Source organism: Tyto alba, unplaced genomic scaffold, assembly GCF_018691265.1.
Source record: "Tyto alba isolate M040663 unplaced genomic scaffold, T.alba_DEE_v4.0 Super-Scaffold_13, whole genome shotgun sequence".
Lineage (NCBI taxonomy): Eukaryota > Metazoa > Chordata > Aves > Strigiformes > Tytonidae > Tyto > Tyto alba.
Genome location: NW_024881275.1, coordinates 46051689 through 46069098, shown reverse-complemented (window position 1 = coordinate 46069098; position 17410 = coordinate 46051689). Strand labels below are relative to the sequence as shown.

The 17410-nt window shown below is 45.6% G+C and overlaps 1 protein-coding gene across 2 annotated transcripts; it reads right to left on the bottom strand.

The window, feature by feature from the left end:
• Positions 1-1145: 1145 nt before the first annotated feature.
• Positions 1146-14620, bottom strand: CHRNB3 (cholinergic receptor nicotinic beta 3 subunit). Of its 2 annotated transcripts, XM_032990750.1 has the most exons (7): positions 14323-14620; positions 10592-10743; positions 9495-9539; positions 4618-4727; positions 4131-4393; positions 3511-3776; positions 1146-2766 (listed from the first exon to the last, which is right to left on the bottom strand). In XM_032990750.1, exons 1-7 carry the CDS (start codon positions 14363-14365, stop codon positions 2632-2634), a joined length of 1014 nt encoding a protein of 337 aa, XP_032846641.1. In that variant the 5' UTR covers positions 14366-14620; the 3' UTR covers positions 1146-2631. The 2 variants fall into 2 exon arrangements, with proteins under 2 accessions (XP_032846641.1, XP_009971851.2); XM_009973549.2 differs by having other exon boundaries at positions 3511-4393.
• Between the last annotated feature and the right edge of the window lie 2790 nt (positions 14621-17410).

The window sequence follows — 17410 nt, the reverse complement described above, 5'->3', positions numbered from 1 at the left end:
CCTTTGGCATTTTCAGCTGTGTTTGACTTGGGAGCCTTGCATACTCCTGTCAGCTTTGTGAAAGTAGGTGGCTGATTAGAGAGAGTAGGGGTGGGGGACACAATAAGCATCTCACCTTAGAGAAAGCTGCAGTAGGGGTCCACCTCTGAGCAGACATGGAAGAACCCACACAAAAGTGATATTTAAAGTTTCAACCAGAGCTGGTGCCATCCTAGATGCTGAGTTGGATCGCACACGATGCACAGTCACAGGAAAAGTACCCATGTTCATTGCAAGGCACACAGAGCGGTGTGTCTATGCTTGCCCCATCAGCTCCAAAGCCACATCAGCAACACCCCTTATATGTCCCAGTGATAAGAGTAGCATTGTCAGCAAGAAATCTCCTTTCCTTGAGAATGATAGCATCTATGACTTAATTTTAAAAACACAGAAGCAATTTGACAGTTCGACCAGCTCATTGCATTCACTTCCCAAGGGAGATGATTTTTTTCATTTTTGCCCCTCTGAAATGCCCAGAGGAGTTTGTCACATTCATCTCTTGGTGAATGAATGATACACATGGTATTGCCAAGCAATGCCAAGGTCCTGGCAAACCAGTGCCCAGAAGTCAAGGCAACACATGTTGAGGCAGTACTAAGGCAAAGGATTGCTGGTTTTGGGTTTTTTTTTAAGATTTTCAATTTTCAATGTTGTCATTCACAGACAGAGCACACGGAGCACAGGGAAGGAGCCCATTGGAGGACAGTCCGCTCAAACATCCTCCCTAGTTGTGTTTTTTACTGGTAGGCCAGGCTGTGGGACATGCTGAATGTATTTGTGGTCCAGCAACAGAGATTCAAGGAAGCTCAGAAACAGTCAGTGCTGATAGTAAGGTCAATGTGTAAGAGTTTTATGTCTTATGTTAAGACATCTATCTGTGTATGCTAAACTAAATGTCTCTGTTCTAGGTTTCTGCAGTTTAATAACTAGATCTGAGTGCTCCTTCCTCAAACTCACAGAAATAAAAAGTTATGAGGACTTTCCAAGAATGTGTCAACCCACCTGAATAAAACTAGGACAAGGCTTTTAGAATGGGCTACAATCTAGACTTTTTTGACAACAAAACAACAACAAAGCACAGCATATGAGCACTCTCACCCCAGGAATCGTCTATTAAATACATCTTTATTAACAATAGTTGCACAAGTGAACAGAACTTTCTGAGGTGACCCAACAAGATGGGATGATACTAACTCACAGAGGTCTAGTGTGCACACATATGCTAAGCACAAGAATACCTCCGTGTGTTTTTAACACCTTCTAACCTCCATCCCTAGGGAGAAAGTTTCAAGGCTAGCTAAAGCTTTAACACCATATGCACATTTAGATTAGAAAATTGGATCCCCAAATCCCTTGCTAGCCTTGAAAACATCTTCAGATTCTGAATGGGATTTTCTAAGCCACTCCATGTTAGCAAAACACTGCCCCAGCAAAAGCGGTGAAAGCTTCACTTGTGCATTTGCTGTCAGGTTTCATTTACACTTTCAAGAGCTGTTGCTAATCATGCAGAAGGGTCACATTTAAATGAATTGAAGGAATGAAATTATGAATTTCCTGGGCAACATGAACAAACAAACACCCAAAGATGTGTCTTCCTGGTAGCCAGCCCCCCGCCCCCAACTCTCAAGAAAACTCCACTTCTGCACCAACCACAAATTTCATTTGCAGAAAACCATGTCTGCAGCTTCCCTCCAGCAGAATTGTTTAGGAAGATCACTGTTGCCTTATGGAGTAGCATAGCCACCTTTCTCTATGTAATATACTTCAGTTGATCTTCCATTTCCACTTGTCTTGTGAACAAGCAGGTGCAGGAATCATGGTTTCTAAATGTAGAGTAGGGGGAAAATCCTTAATTGTTCAGCCTTTTGGTACACTACAAAGCAGCAGGCAAAACTGCAAATAATACTGAAAAGTGAGTAAACCCTTGTAGGTTCCTGATGGCCAAGAGAAGAGATGAGGAGTGCATGCCATAAAGGCTAGTAGCAGGTGGGCAGAGTGGTAAGTTCTGCTACTATTGAGCTGATCATGCAGCAAAGTGAGGCCACAGAGGCAAGGTTTTGCACATCTCATCTAAACAGTATTTGCAGTTTTTCTGATGCACATGCTATGCGATTGCCAGTTCTGACACATGCACAAAGCAGTCTGTAGAGACTTTGTGATTTTTACTTGGAAATGTAGATAAATTGAGTACTGATTTGTGTTCCTACTATAACTTCTTTTATAAAGTAACATTTTAACTGACAGATCTGCCTGTTAAGTATAATCATTGTGCCAGATGTACTATTTCCAATTTTAACTAATAATCTTGGATTTTATTGTAATATAACCAAGCTACTAGTAAAATACTTATAACCTAGTTGTGCAACCCCAATGCTCAGGACTCAGCTGTGCACCAAGCCCTTTTCTGATCTCATTCAAATCTGTAACTGGTAGAATTGTATGAAGATAGAAAGCCCTAGTCAATGCCCACTGTTACCATCACCTTCCCTTGTTTTTTGACGTTGCTTCCCATCCTGTACAATAGAGACCAAGCTCAAAAGCACCTCCATCCCTTGCCATTGTACCAATTGTGTGCTACTGTGGGAGCATTTTCTACAAAGTGCTATTCAGCCACATCTGCAATGCAGGGGTAAAGATGAGAACTGAACCTGTCACTGACACCACCAGAAATAGCCACAGGAAGATCCGATCCAGGACTTGAGCTACAAATTTCCAGTCTTGAACAACCTGGGAAGGAGAGAGGGAGAACAGAAGCAGTAATGAGCCCAACACTTTGTTGATAATGCTACGCATATTTCAGCTCCAAAAATCTTTTTTTTTTTTTTTTTTTTTTTTTTTAATTAGAAATCTGTAGTGTGCTGTATCCTAAAATTGACATGGATCACCTTTTCAGCACCCATAGCTGTGAGTCACTCAAAACCCCAAAACAATTCCATATTTTTACACATGTTAATCAGACTTCTTTCAGACTGTGCAAAAGCTTTTAGCTAAGTGCATATGTGAAAGTTTACAGACTCAGGCTTGAAGATGGCTTTACAATGAGTTTGGTTTCTTTTCACAGAAGTGCATTTCCCCTGAAGTACCAGGACATGGCTCTAGCACAGCACTTAGATAGAGACATTGCTTCCAGTGCAAGTGGTCCCATTGATTTGTATTTGTTTAAGTGCTCTGTTGGCTCACATTGTGTGCATTCAGGATGGAGATTTTGCATTGTGAGTACTGTCACAACCCTGCACACACAAAAGGGCTATGTATAAAAGCAATTCAAGGGACTATTTTTATTAAAATTTATTAAAAATTAAGCTTCAAACAGAAGGATTCAGTCATGGACACTATGTGCTTGTAAACTGCATGTTTGATTTACTGATTTTACTGAAAGAAGCGAATGATAAGGCATGCAGAAAAGGTAAGAACTTGGAAGCCATTGCTGTCAAGAAAACTATGATCCCTCCTTGTCCTCCCATCTCCTACCTGTCTGATGAAATGCTCCTTTTTAACATGCTTGGAAATGTATTGAAGTGAGTCAGCTGCCTTTTCCAGAAAGACAATAACAACTTTCTCTACGTCTTTTTCTCGATGTAATTTGTGTTTCCCCAGGAGCTTTGATTTCAAGGTGGTTTCCTTTTCTTCAGTCTCTGAGAAGGAGTAACGATCTACATGGCCTTTCATGCAGAGCATCCGAGGCAACTTCTGGAGGAAGAGTCTTTTAACCCAGGGAGCCATGGGATGGTAAGTTGCTGAGGAGCGGTGGTGAACATTGATAACAAACACAGTCACGATGATAGAGAGAGTCACAAAAATCATGATGAACAGCAGATACTCACCAATCAGAGGAATTACTTTAGAAGACGAAGGGATTATTTCCTCAATCACTAAAAGGAAAACAGTGAGAGAGACTAGAACTGATGTAGACAATGAAAGCTTTTCTCCTTCATCTGAAGGCAGGTAAAACACCAGGACAGTTAGAAAAGACAATCCCAGGCAAGGGATTATTAAGAAAAGTGTGTAAAACAGTGGAAGGCGTCTCAACACAAAGGAGTAAGTGACAAATGGGTAAGAGTAGAGCCCATCCTTCCTGTTCCCTTTCATACCTTTGGCATTTAAGATCTCCCACTCCCCATTATCAAAGAAGTCTTCCCTGTCTACATTTTCATCCACTAGAATCAAGTCCACCATATTGCCATCATATGTCCATGACCCAAACTTCATGGAGCAGTTCTGCCTGTCAAAGGGGAAGAAGGTCACGTCCATCGTGCAGGAGCTCTTATAACTGGCCGGTGGCGTCCAGGTCACCACTCCATTGTACTTCACTATGACTTTGGTCATCAGGGATCCTTCAAAATGTCCATCAGCACTGGGATTTGGATAGGAAAAAACAGTACCAACTTCAGGACTACATTTGCACCAGTCGTATCCCTCATAGCTCTGCGTTCTACCCATCACCTGGAGCACAAGGTAAGCCAACATTCATACTGCTGAAAGAAGCAGCCTTCTGACAGCACACACAAGCTTCACAGTGACTGACACACCTTGCCTAAATTCTGGCATAAGCCTGGAGCAAGGAACCATTCTACTCACTTTTCAAACAAAACAATGTCAGGAAGCCACAAGGACTCAGAGGGGACACGGATGGCAGTGATCCCACCATATTCCTCTGGATTCCAGGAGAGCTTGTGGTCGATCCATTCCTGTAACAAGTCAGCAAAGTCCTCTGCCCACTCATACACAGCAGCCTCATTCCTCCTCCCACCACCTGCCTCAGGGACTGTATTGCACACCACAGTGGACAGAGCTTGGTGTAAGACTGCGCAGCTGCAAAGAGCATGCCAGGCAGGCATGGCTGGGAGTTGTTAATCCCAGCAAGCACTACCCTTCTAGCCACAGGTGGACCCCAGTAACCCATCCATTTTCAGGCAAGTTCAAGGACAGCACTTGACTCTCACTTCGCTCACCACCCTGCCCAGCCCACCTGAGGGTAGTCCTGAAGGAAGGAGCCACTTCCCTTGGGTATGGTACTTCTTCCCTCTGAGAACCAGCCCACGATGTTTTTGGCTGGCACTGAGCCCGTAGAAGAACTGGTTGGTATGGCTGATACTACCCAAGTGATAGAGAGGTGGCCTTTACTTTTCAATGGAGACCCAGCTTTTTTCAGTGAACAGAAGACAACACCCAATATCTGTAGCCTGTTCTTGCAAGCCAAATAATTTTTCTTTCATCAGAAAGACCTGCACACTATTGCAGGAAAAATAATACAGCACTATTGTAAAGTGTTTGGTTACAATCCTGAAGAGATAACACTAAAAAAGCAAAAACAATGGGAGTCTTGTCCATTTTCATCATGCTAAACTCCAGAATAATTTTTGTCTCCTCTTTTTTTTTTTTTTTTTTTTTTTTTTTTTTCAGATGGGGAGATCCTAGCAAAGTGGTTCTTGCAACCTGGAGATTTCCAGAGATGCAATGGAAAAGAAGCTCTCTGATTCCCATTCATTGTTAATGGGGGTTTTCACTTGCCTGTGGGAATAGCAGCAAGAGGAAGAAAGAACTATAGACTATGGTCAATACCAAGAAGCAGAAGATGAACCACTTTCCATTAAGGTCCAGCACTGAGAGCTCCCCAAGGAAGTGGAGGACTCATCCTTCTCTGAGCAATTTCCTCTACGACTGAAGGATGAACAAAAATGTGGTATTCTCTGATTCTTCTTCCACTATGTTGTTCCCCTCTTACTTCTTCGATTCCACATGCTTTTCACAGCTATAGCTACAGACACATCTTACTGCAGTCCTTTACAGTGTGACAGCAACCCAGAGCCTCAGTAGAGACCTAAACACAGACAGTGAGAACGAGTGTCTTCGTCCTCCAGGTGCAGGGAAGGGATGGAGCCCAAGGTCATGGGCAGGTGACTGATAGAACCCTCCTAAAATCAGTTGCCCAGAGTGGTACCATGACAGAATTGATGCCACACTACCTGTACCAAAAGACATATGGACCCACTCTCTGAACTGCTCAAGTGGCTAGCATCAGCTATCAGACACAGCCTTCCACCCCTGGCTCCTCCTGCTGCTGAAGGAGGGATGAGAGTTGTTTAGGTGCGGAAGGGAAGAGGTGTCACTGCTGCTCTTAGCCTCAGCAGAAGGGACAGAGCACACCACTTTTCTCTGTGGATGTGTATGTAATCAGATGTGTCCAGCAGACTGTGCTGTTAGGTGGGCACAGACTCACATGTGTCCTGGCCACCTCCTGTAATAGATGCAAGGGGGCTAAGGCTGTAAACATACCTGTTATGGAAGGGGATAGTCAGATCTGACAGCAGCAGCCAACACAGTCAGCTCATAGCCTGCACTAACACAACAGAAGCAAATACCCTGTCAGCCACCTGGAGATATAATCGTCCCTCTGGAGTTGAGCCCCTTAGCCTGGGTTATTTGCTGTATCTGTAATACTCCCCCCTTCCCCCTGCCCTGCATTGATTTCTCTTTTAGCTGAAGTGCTCTTTCTTGTCTGCAAGGCAAATGGTTGAGTGCCTTCTTATTAGAGCATAAAATAGATTGTGTGCAGGCTTTGAAGATGAGCAGTTTAAAATGGGAATCTCCCTATAGGCTATGCTGACACAAACTGTAAAAGCAGAAGTGCCCTTTCCTCCCCCTTTCTTCCAAGCTGCTCTCCCCTTCTTCCCATTCTGCAAATTCCTGTCTCTAGGATGTCACTCAAGTGCTTAACCCACAACAAGCAGACCAAGAAACACTGGACCCAGATTCTCAACACTTGCTAGTGAACTCCATAGCTTGTCCAAGCCTAGATACTTTCTCAGTGCTGCTAAAAGCTCCTTTGCACATTGTGTGCCTGCCTGTATAGATGTCATCAAGTCCCACCATCTTGAGCATCTGGAATTTTGAGGTTAAAAAAAAAAAAGAAAACCCTTGGATTTAAGCTTTGCTCACTTAAGAAAAGCCAGACTCTTGTAGAAAAATGATGATTCCCTCTCAACCTCACACACCTAGGCTGAGAACTAGACTTCCCTGAGCTCCCCAGCTCCTGCAGGATAGGGCCTGTGTCATTAGAGAGTTCTGGTTTGTTTTACTGTTTTTCGCTTTTCACTACCCAAAAGAAAAAATAATTTAATTCTGCTTAGTTTTATGGACCTTTTCCTAGATATTGTGCTTATGCACTCTAATAATCCTCCAAGGACTGGATTGCACTTGGGACCAGTTCACAATAAGCCTGCAGGAATGTATGACTTCCAAAGCAGGACACCTGGCTCAGGCCACAGGTATTTAGGGCTTAGCCTGACCTCCTGGGGGCATCTGCATGTGTGAAAAATTAGAACCTGTGCCTCACTTATTTTTGGTTCCTTTTGCATTTCATTTGGGCCTTGATGTTCTCAGCTGCTCAAATGGAGAAGGAATATTAGAAACTGTAACAACTAGTGAGAGCCCAGATCAGCAATTCAGATAATCACAGTGCTGTTACCCTAGGGAGCTGACCTGGATAAAATCTGAGCACAATCTCCAAATTCCTCCAGAGACATCAGCATGTCTACATTACAGACTCCTGGGTAGGTCCTTCTTTTAGGCACAGCATGATGCAGAAGGATCAGATAAATTGGCTTCCCCCTCATCGTCCCACACACCTGAGAGGTATGTCCCTACCTTCTGCTGCAGGTTTGGAGTAACCTGCAGCAGAACCTGATTTCTTGCAGCAAGAAGGTGACACAGGCTCCAGGCTATGACTCGGGGGAGGTGAATGCTGCAAGACAAGCAGGGTGCTTAGCATGGATGGGCTAGCACAAAATGTCCCCACACAGGTTTATGCAACAATGGAGGGAGGATGGGTAGGAGTCTGTCTGCATTAGCATCTCAGGCCTAATGGCCTAGGGCACCCTAGACTTGCATTTGACCTGATAATGTGAGTCAATACTTCAAGTCTCTCTCTTCTGCAGTCAGCTTGACCTTGCATTTGTCAAGATGTCACCCAGCCAGGGGAATGGAGGCTGCCCCAGGGCATAGGACACTTTGCTGTCCTTTGTGGAGCAAGCAGTCAAGTCTTCCCTAAGAAGAAGAAGGTGGTCAGACCCAGGCATATTCTGTCAAAGTCTGCAAAAGGCTGTAAAAACTTCAAGGGGATACTTTCAGGAATAGAGAGAATGAGGAGGGTGAAGTGAGTTGATTCCACACCTGCAGGCTGCAGGGCTTGGACCTGCAGGGGAGGGGAGGTGGGTGTTGTAGCCTTCAGCAGAGAGAGTGGGAACAGGGAGAGGACAGAGGGCAAGGAGTTACTTTTGTAGGAGGGCTCTGCTGTCTGCCCAAGCGTCTACTCAAACAGAGTAAGGAAGCCAAGATCTGGCCCTGTGCACATGAGGGGCTCTGCAATTGCAGCTGAAGGTGGGGAAAATGTAACACTGAAGCTCTTTCAGAGCACGCTCTCAGCAGCTAGATTCAGATCCATGTCAAATTTCCCCAGCAAAAGAGGAAATTCTTGTCATCCCTGAGGTGAGGGGAAGTCTGAGTTTCTCCCTCTTCCAGGGAGAGACCACCTCTGCATATGATGTCCATACAGCCTTAAGGGTCCTGCATCATCCAGAAGCAGCATCCATGCAGCACTACAGGTATCAGACTGAGAAGAAAAAATGAGATGCATTTCTCCTCCACCAGCCCATCAACCCCTGAGAAACACTTCCCATGGCACCATTTCAAGTATGGCTTGGGTTTTATGTCCTCTGCCTAGGATCAGCTGACATGTTTATAGATACTCATGTTGTTGAAAGACTTAAAATAATTGTCACAAGGTCAATAAACTGGTGAAATGTAATCTAAACCAAATGCAGTGTTCTTCAGGAGTGAAAAAGAAAGGAGAACTAACAGTTCAGCTTGCACCTTTCCCTCATTTATATAAATTATCATCACTTCCAGAAGCAATTATGTTAAGAGAGCTATGATTAATTTGCCACAGAGTTTAATGGGGGCGGGGGTGGCGGGGGGGAAGGGAGGGAGCAGGATAACATGCTGGCCTTTTCTTTCTCTTTAGTTATGCTGAAGAAGAAATCTATCCAAGGTACCATTCTCAGATCGGGCGAGAGAGACAGTACTTGTGTGACCTCTAAGTCTGAGACAGGATAGTTCCTCAGGGCACACACAGCACCCCAGGAACAGCCACTGCAGTATCAGGAGATGTTGCTTACCTGAAATACAGCTGACTTGTGTGCACAGTTGGGGTGCAGGCCAGGAGAAGAGGGTACCCTACTTCTTAAAGTCCTACCTGACTGCCTTTCTGCCCCTTTATGCATTTGCTGAAGTGAGAGGAGTAAAGTAAAAACTTCAGGCAAGGTAACGGTGATGTTTTTGTCTGGCCACTCGGTGTCATGAAAGGGGATGGATAGCAAGGTGGGCAGCAGGCTGGGATAGCCACTCAGCACAGCAGTCCCACACTGAAAAGGGAGGTCTGATTTGGTCTAATTTACCTGCTTGAGCCACACGTTGGTTGTCATCAGCTGATTCTTCTCATCCTATAGTGACACAAGGTAAGAGAGCATTGCAATACCAAAACAGCCAGCAGAAACAGACCCTATGCCTGCTGAGTCCAACCCTGTGACAAGTAAAGATCCTTGTGGTCCTGTTTCCCCAGGGGCCTGGGCTCATCAGTCACTTTTGGGGGAAGGGAACTGACTTTATGGGTCTGTCCCTGCTCTTGCTGGGAGCTCCTGAAGCTGGAAAACTGAGGTCTGGCATTTCACCGAAGTCCAAATGAATCAGATGCCAAAGAGCAGGGAAGCAGCAGGCCTCAGCCAGCAAGTAGGGTCAGGGCACACATGGTTGCGGGCTCACAGAATAGCTCATCTCCCCATGCTGATCAGCCTGGAGTGGGTTTGGGAACATACAAGCTGAAACATTGTCCTGAATACGTAAATAAAGCACAAAATCAGAGTCTGCCTTCCACGACACAAGGGGATGCTGCCAGGGGCCAGGAAATGCGAAGAGCACATTGTTGTGTTGGTATCTTTGGGCCTTGTGATAATTTCACTGTGCATTGTACTGATGGAGGGGAAGGGAGAGGGAAACTTTCCCCATGGGCAAAAATATGGGATTGTCTGTTTTGCCTCTAGTTTCTTATGTGAGTGGCCAGCTGGGTCAAGCTATGAGCTGCCTTTGGCCTGGGTTCAAGCTTGCTTAGAGTGAGCAATGACCAACCAACTCTATACTTCCTCACCCCTGTCTTGTAGCTGCCTTGTCATTAAATTACAAATGTAGGTGCCAGGGACTGTCTGGCATGGATTGATCGGTTAACACCTGATACAATGAGGCTTTTTATTTCCTGAGAACAGCAGGGAAAAAAGGACTTTCAGGTTTGCTGCAAAAGAAAAAAGTCTTATGGCCTGTTCTGTGTGTGGGGCAGGAGGTCATATCACCAGCACCACAACACACTCAGCATTTCATTGCCTGACCACCACTTTGCATTTCATGTGTCAGGAGACAAAAGCCAACAAAATCACTAGTCCTCCCAAGTGAATGCACAGTTATCAAAGAAGGGATGTTTTACCAAGCCCAAAACAAGACTTACCACATCCACAAGCTGTGATATCTTTAATCCAAAAAGGACTTTGATGGTGTCATTGGAGTTTTCCACAGGGCGGACCCATTTCTGATAGCCTTGAAATAAGTGCTTGAAGAGTGCGTCCTCATTTTCAGCAATTGAACTGAAGGCAGCCACATCTGGAAGACAACAACAGAGAGTTGGGCTGTGCCAGAAAGCAGACATGGAGAATGGCATGACCTGAAGAAGTGAGGCAGAGCAATGATGTGAGACAAATTCACCTCTGGTCAGCTCTTCTCAGTAAATTCTGTAGAAATTCAGATGCATAGACTCACAACAGAGCCAGGGCAAGGGGAGGGGAAGGCAAGAGAGCCCAAGCCAAATTCACACACAAAAAAATCATCAGACCAGAGCAGTGATGACTTTGTACTAGGCTTCTGGTTTCTGTGGCCTTTCTGTCTTGGGTCAACGTACTTGCCCAGTCTTTCTTGTTTATTATACATTAGAAGATCGACAGGTGCAGAGCATCAGGTGCTCTCTTTCACTCTTGAGTAGTAAATATCCACCCTGATAAATGCCACCCTGAGAAACAGTTCTGTTTTTTCAGATACCTGTGGTGTACTACAGAGAGCTGGGGCCACAGGGTAAATCTGGTCAATGTGGGGCAATCCCTTGCTAACTGGTTTGCAGCTAGAAACAGCAGCAATACACTGTGGGCAATTCAGGGCCCAGGGATTTCACTTGCACTGGTTGGTTTCTGTGGCCTCACTGAGATGGAAGTTGCCCTGCACAAGGATTGGGCTGCTGGGATTTCCTTGTTGGAAGCTACAGGGCCTGGAAGCCGGATCTGAGGGAGCCTCATGCAGTACTCAGAAATGATTCCTCCTTCTGGAGTTAACCTGGGGATAGCAGCAAATTGTTGAGAAAGCTGAATTCATCCAGTTTGGGCCGGGGGAGGCGGGGGCGGGAGGGTTGGATAAGCAACAGCATCAGCAGAGCAAAAAGCAAAAGGGGCTCATCTGGCAGCAGGAGGAGCTGGATGATTCAGGCAGGGCCAGGTCTGCCCACAGACAAACATGGAGCCATCATGGTCTGTACATGCAATACTTGGGACTCCCCTGGTCCCCGCCACCACACTCCTCCTTCCCCCTGCTACCATGAAAGGGAAAGGGCAGCTGAGACCCTCCGTCCTTTCCAAAATGCCAGCCCCTCTTTCTGTGATGCTGAGGTTCTGACACGACCTCCACCTCTTGTGCACACACACAGTACCCAAGACTGAAAAGGATTTCATCCTTCTCCAAAGGCATCATGGAGGAAAAAGGAGCTTGTGCTGATCAGCCCTGTGCTGTGAGGAGGGTTACAGCCAATATTGCTGTACCGACAGTCAAAGGGAACCTCAGAGGGCACTGCCCAGGGCCCACCTTATCCCCTCACCACCCATGCTCTGCCAGCCCAAACATGAGCAGGACACCTACGCCTGGATTGCCAGCCATTATGTTCAGGAGGGGTCTGCAGGCAGAGGGCCACAGCCCTGGCAGGGAGGCACAGATGAGGAGCTCACACGTGCTATGCAGCAAACATCAGAGGTAAGGCAGCCCCTAGCAGGGTCCCTGTGCCACAGGAAGAGAGGAAGGGCCATCCAAGCCCATCAACCCCTCCAGAGAGAAAACTGGAAGCAGAGGGTAACACTCCGCCACATGCACAGAGGAAAGGACGTGATCACAGACCACTATCCCTGTCCGTGATCTCCTCTCCCAGCACCTGCTATCCATCTTCTGGGTGAGACAGGCTGTGTAGCCTCCTGTCCCTCAGCAGGGTCTATGCAAGACCATGAGCAGGGGGAGATCTGGCAGGAAGAAGCACTGCCGCGGGAAGCAGGAAGCTGATAGACTGCCTGAAGCAAAACCCTGCTCCCATGCCAGAGCTTTCCACTGGACAAAATCATTCCCTAGTGCAGTCTGGATTCTCTCAGGATAGCACAAGGTCCGAGCAGCACTGTCATCCCCAACTTCCAGCCACAGCAAATGCCCATTTCTCTTTGAGACACTGTAAACTCTGAAGCCTAGTGATTGACACTCACAGGGTAACAATTACTTTACTGTTGGATGTTCTAGCACAGTCTGTGCTTGTTCTCTGTTGTTGGACATGCTGCTGTGGTGGGGTTGCCAAACCCTGGAGAGGTGGAGGCCAGCTGGTCAGAGGGAGCTGTCACACTCCTTTCCTCCTGCTTTCCATCACAGCCAGGGATAGGCTCATGAAGTTCAATACAGTTTATATCAGCCTCTGCAGCCACCCTGTATCTTGCTGCTTTGTCACAAGCCTTTGAGGTCTGCTATTACTGACTGGGGAACCACAAATGCCTTCTTCTGCTTGCTCCAGGGTTTATTCTCACACCAGGGCTAACCCTGGCTCCACCACGGCAAGTGAGGGACAGAGTCTGGGGTCTATCCTAGGAAACTGGATTGCCTGCCCAAATATGCCAGACATCCTCAACCAGAGGAAGAGAAGGAACATATTTCTCCCCACTCACTAGCCACAACCTTAGTGGTCCAGTCCCCTGACACACAAGAGTCACTGCAGAGACTCTGGCTCCCAGTACTTCACTATGTTTAGGACACTCACAGGGGTGCATGGTTGTTGAACACATGAAATTTAATGGCCAAGCCATTGAATAGAAAAAAATCCACAACCCCAAAAGGTGCAATATCAAAACCAGCTTTGTCTTAATGCTGGAATACATTGCTCTGGGTTTAACACCCTGCACACACATATGCAATCACACAGGCATAATGTCCGTGGCTGTGTATGAACTCCCTCATAGGAAAATGGTGCTATTTCACAGCCCATACCTAACATGAAGTCCAAGGGCCCTCATGCTTCAAGAGGATATAGCAGAGAGGTGGTAAAGCTGATTTGGAGGCTGTGTTGATTCTCAGCTGCTGGGCAAGCCACAGAAAGGCGTGAAAAAGACTTGAGAAATCTTACAAGAAGAAAGCCAGAAGGAACAAGATTAGTGCCCTTATAAGACAGCCCCAGTACTTGCAGGGGAACAGTTTAAAAGCAGAAGTTTTTAATGAGAAGAAAGACATATCAAGTGAAAAAATAGCCTAACAGCTCCTTTGGTGACAACCCTGTCTGATGATTAAGTTAGATAAAGCCATGGAAAAAACACTGAACAAAGTAGCACTGCCTTTGAAAAAACAGAGAAATGGCTGTAGGACAGATTCATCACTGAGTTTGCCATATGGTGCACAGAGAAGGCAAAAGCTGGGGAGTTTCCTGGCAGGTTACCGAGCATACAAATAACCAAGTACTGTCTGCCATTTCCCCTTTCCCCCAGGTGTCTGGTCCTCTCTGTGGTCCATGCCAGTAGCAGTTCCCCACAGAAACATCAGCAAGAGTGCTGGGGCAGAAAGTCTGCTAAACAAACGTGCAAAATACCCTGAGAAATACAGACAGGACACTAAGCCTTTCATCACCTCACCTGAGGCATTTCAGTTTTCCTTCTGGTGATGGAGATTCTCTCGTAACTCCCTTCAGCAGTGAGAGTCAAGCTTAGGATTTTTTTGTTAACTTCTACCCACTGACCACCCCTCCAACAAAATTATTAAAATCTTGTCACCAAACTGGCTGTGGTTGCAATACAAAAGGAGCAGCTGATAGTTTTGCTAGTCAGATAGTGTTAAGAAGGGGACCAAGGGAAACAAGCACCTACCTTGTCTGCAGCTTGGCTTGGAAGAAGAAGAAATAGCACTTACCTGAGTGGCTCAGGCACAGCAAAAAGACCACTACGCAAAGCATGGGTACCACCGTGGATTTTCCTTTGAATCTGATTTTTTGTTTTCATAAGCAAATCGGTCCCATCCTAGTAGGGGACTAAAACAATCTAGCTAAAAATCAAGGCGGACAATTGAGTCTGCAAGGAAAGACAGCACCTTTCTTGCCTCATCATGATGCTCTGTAAATCACACTTCATTGATTTTCAGTCAGCTGTCACATCTTGTAAGCATAAAACAGGGCTCTGGGTCCTAAATTCTGACTGATTTGTTTGTGGTGGTATTTGGGTGGCTATAGCCACTTTAGTCTAGGGGTTGAAGTGAGGCAAGGTTTTTAAGGAGTAGAAATGTCTTTTAATATGCTGTCAGTTACAGCTGGGGAAAAAAACAGGCTGTAGGTCAGACCCAAATGTAGATCACATGCCTGAAAGGTTGTCTGTTTGCTTCAGTGGTATCAGTTGGTCTAATAAAAGATACAGCCTCCCTACAGACCTAGCTTAGCTTATTCATTTTTCATACTACATTTGCTGTTTTACAGCTATAAAATGGATTTGGGGGAGGAAAAAACCAATAAGATATAAGCAGGAAAACAAGGCTGATTTCTAAATTTATATCTCATCACTCATACATGAAACATCACAAACAACAGCATGGAAATGCTTGCACATTACTATCTGTTGGCACAGCTTAACAGACTATGCTACCTTATGTTTAGCAATGGGAGTCACTGGGGCCTTTGATTATTTAGCCAGATCCTCTGTAGGTGTCACTCCTCCCCAGCAACACCTTGGACAGTGCTCCTTTCAGAAGCTGCCAGAAACTGCTGATATCAAAAGGGATACGGGTTCCTCTTTTCCTGTCCCCCTGACACTCCTCTGCTAAGGGATCTCTGGATCTTCTTGGTTTTCTTCCCAAATAAAAGTCACTTTGCCATCTCTCTCCACAGAGAAGCCTTTTCCCCAATCTTTTTATGTTCAAGGAAGAGTGGTGCAAAATTCTTATAGTTTGTACGCAGACCTGAAACTCTTCCTGCTTTGATTTATTCTTTCTGGCTATTCTTTCTCTCTCTGTGCTGGCACATTAATCCCACACATCTGCTGCAAACAAAACCATTCACGGCCACTTGCATATTCTCAGAATTTGTCTTCATCCACTGATACACATTCGTAACCTAGAGGAATTCAATTGCTTGCTGACTTTTATATGGGAAGCCCATTCTTTCAGCAACAGTTGGGCCCATTTCTTGCAGTGGCCAAGGTTTTGGTGCAGTCATAGCTATGTGATTCAGATTTACCTTATCTAAGGCCCTCACAGAGGACTGGTAACTGGCTGCTGTAACTTTATCAGAATATTCAGCTACCTGTAATGAAAACGATGGTATTTCAGTGTGGCTCAAAGTCATCTTGCTGCTACAAGTAACCTTCTTGTAGTGTCCTACCACCTTATTCGTGCTTCTTTGGACTTGCAGTCTGCCTAATCCATAGCTCTTGGGCAGGCCACTGGCAGCAGCTCAGTGGGTTTGCCCTTTCCACTACTGTACTATGCATGGGAAATCTGAAAGGGCCCTCATTTGCTCCTTGGCTCTTCCAGTGTTCACCTGGCAGGGCTGGAGGAGCTGCTGGTTTCCTCTGCACCTTTCCTCATCACAGCTTCAGAAAGCAACTCAAAAACAGCAGTGCCATCAAGAGACTGTCTTTAATTAAGTGTCTTCTTATGACCAGCTGCCGTCACTACTAGATGGCCCAGTTTACCCATTAGATCCAGATCAGACATAAGCACACAACTCACTGAGGTGCACAGTAGAAGTCTAGTTTTTATGCTGGCATCAAGAGAACATCAGACATTTGGCCACAGTGGTGTGGACAGACAGTGTCACAACCTGCCATAAAGTTGAGCATGGACTAGGTACAATTATCCTGCCTGATGTAATTTTTTCTGCAACAAAGTTAACCCCTTAAAAATGTCTGTGCAGACTACCCCCTGCTTTCTAGCATGTTTCTGGTCCTGTACAGGGCTCAGCACCCTCAGGCATCATTCATCATCTTTGCTAAACCACAGCTTCATGACTGGAAGCCCCAGCCTTAACCCATTGACGTCTCTGATCATAATTATTGTCTGAGATTGCATGCAGGCACTGCTCTGTTAAACCATACTGTATCACTGACTGGAGGGAAACTTGTTTTCATAAGGCTTTAGCCTGCTGTCTTGAGGTAATTAAGTTAATCTATTAGCTGTCTATTGGTGTAGGCATTTTGCTACTACACGGTAGTTGCTTAGAGGGAAATATGGTGTTTCTTGCTTTACCATTGCCTCCACCCAATGCCTACATTGTGACAAGAGGTAAGGACGTAGCTTGCCTGGTCTTTGGCTTCCAGAGTTATCTGGCAACCAGAGGAGGGCATCAGAGAAATAAATTCTGTTTGCTTGCTAATGATGCTTTCTGTTTGCAAGTCTTTATTCAGAATGCTCTCCAACATTTTGGGAAGGGAGGTACACATGAATACTCCATTTTACCAGCTGGGGCATGAAGCATGGGAAGCATCCACCCTGAGATAGCAGATGAATTCCTGAGTAAAACTTGAATCTTCTTTGCTGAGAACCTACCTTTGCCCTTCCACAAGTTTAATGAGATTTGTAACTGACTTGAGGCTGCATTTCCAGTCTGCCAAGAGCCAAGAGCTGCCTGAGCACAAGCAACACTGGAACTGGGCCTCACTCTTTGGGCAGCTCAAAGTTCTGGGAAGAAAAAAAAAAAAAAAAGACCAAACCAACAAACAAAAAACTCTATCTAGAGGCAAAAATCCATCAGTTTCAGCCTGCATGGTTAATATTAGATGCAACTGAAAACTTGAGGTTATGATGGAGAATGCCAAGCCATGTTACGCAAAGGTATCACAGCCAAGTGTGGAAAACACATTTTCCAGGGAGAGGTGGCAGTGCTGGCTGAAGACCAGAGGTTAAGGAACCTGGACTGAGTGGAGAAGGATGATGTGGAAGAAGGATGTAGATGGGAAATGCTGTGAACCAGAACTGAGAAGCACCACTTCCAAAACCAAGAGGCAGAGAGGGG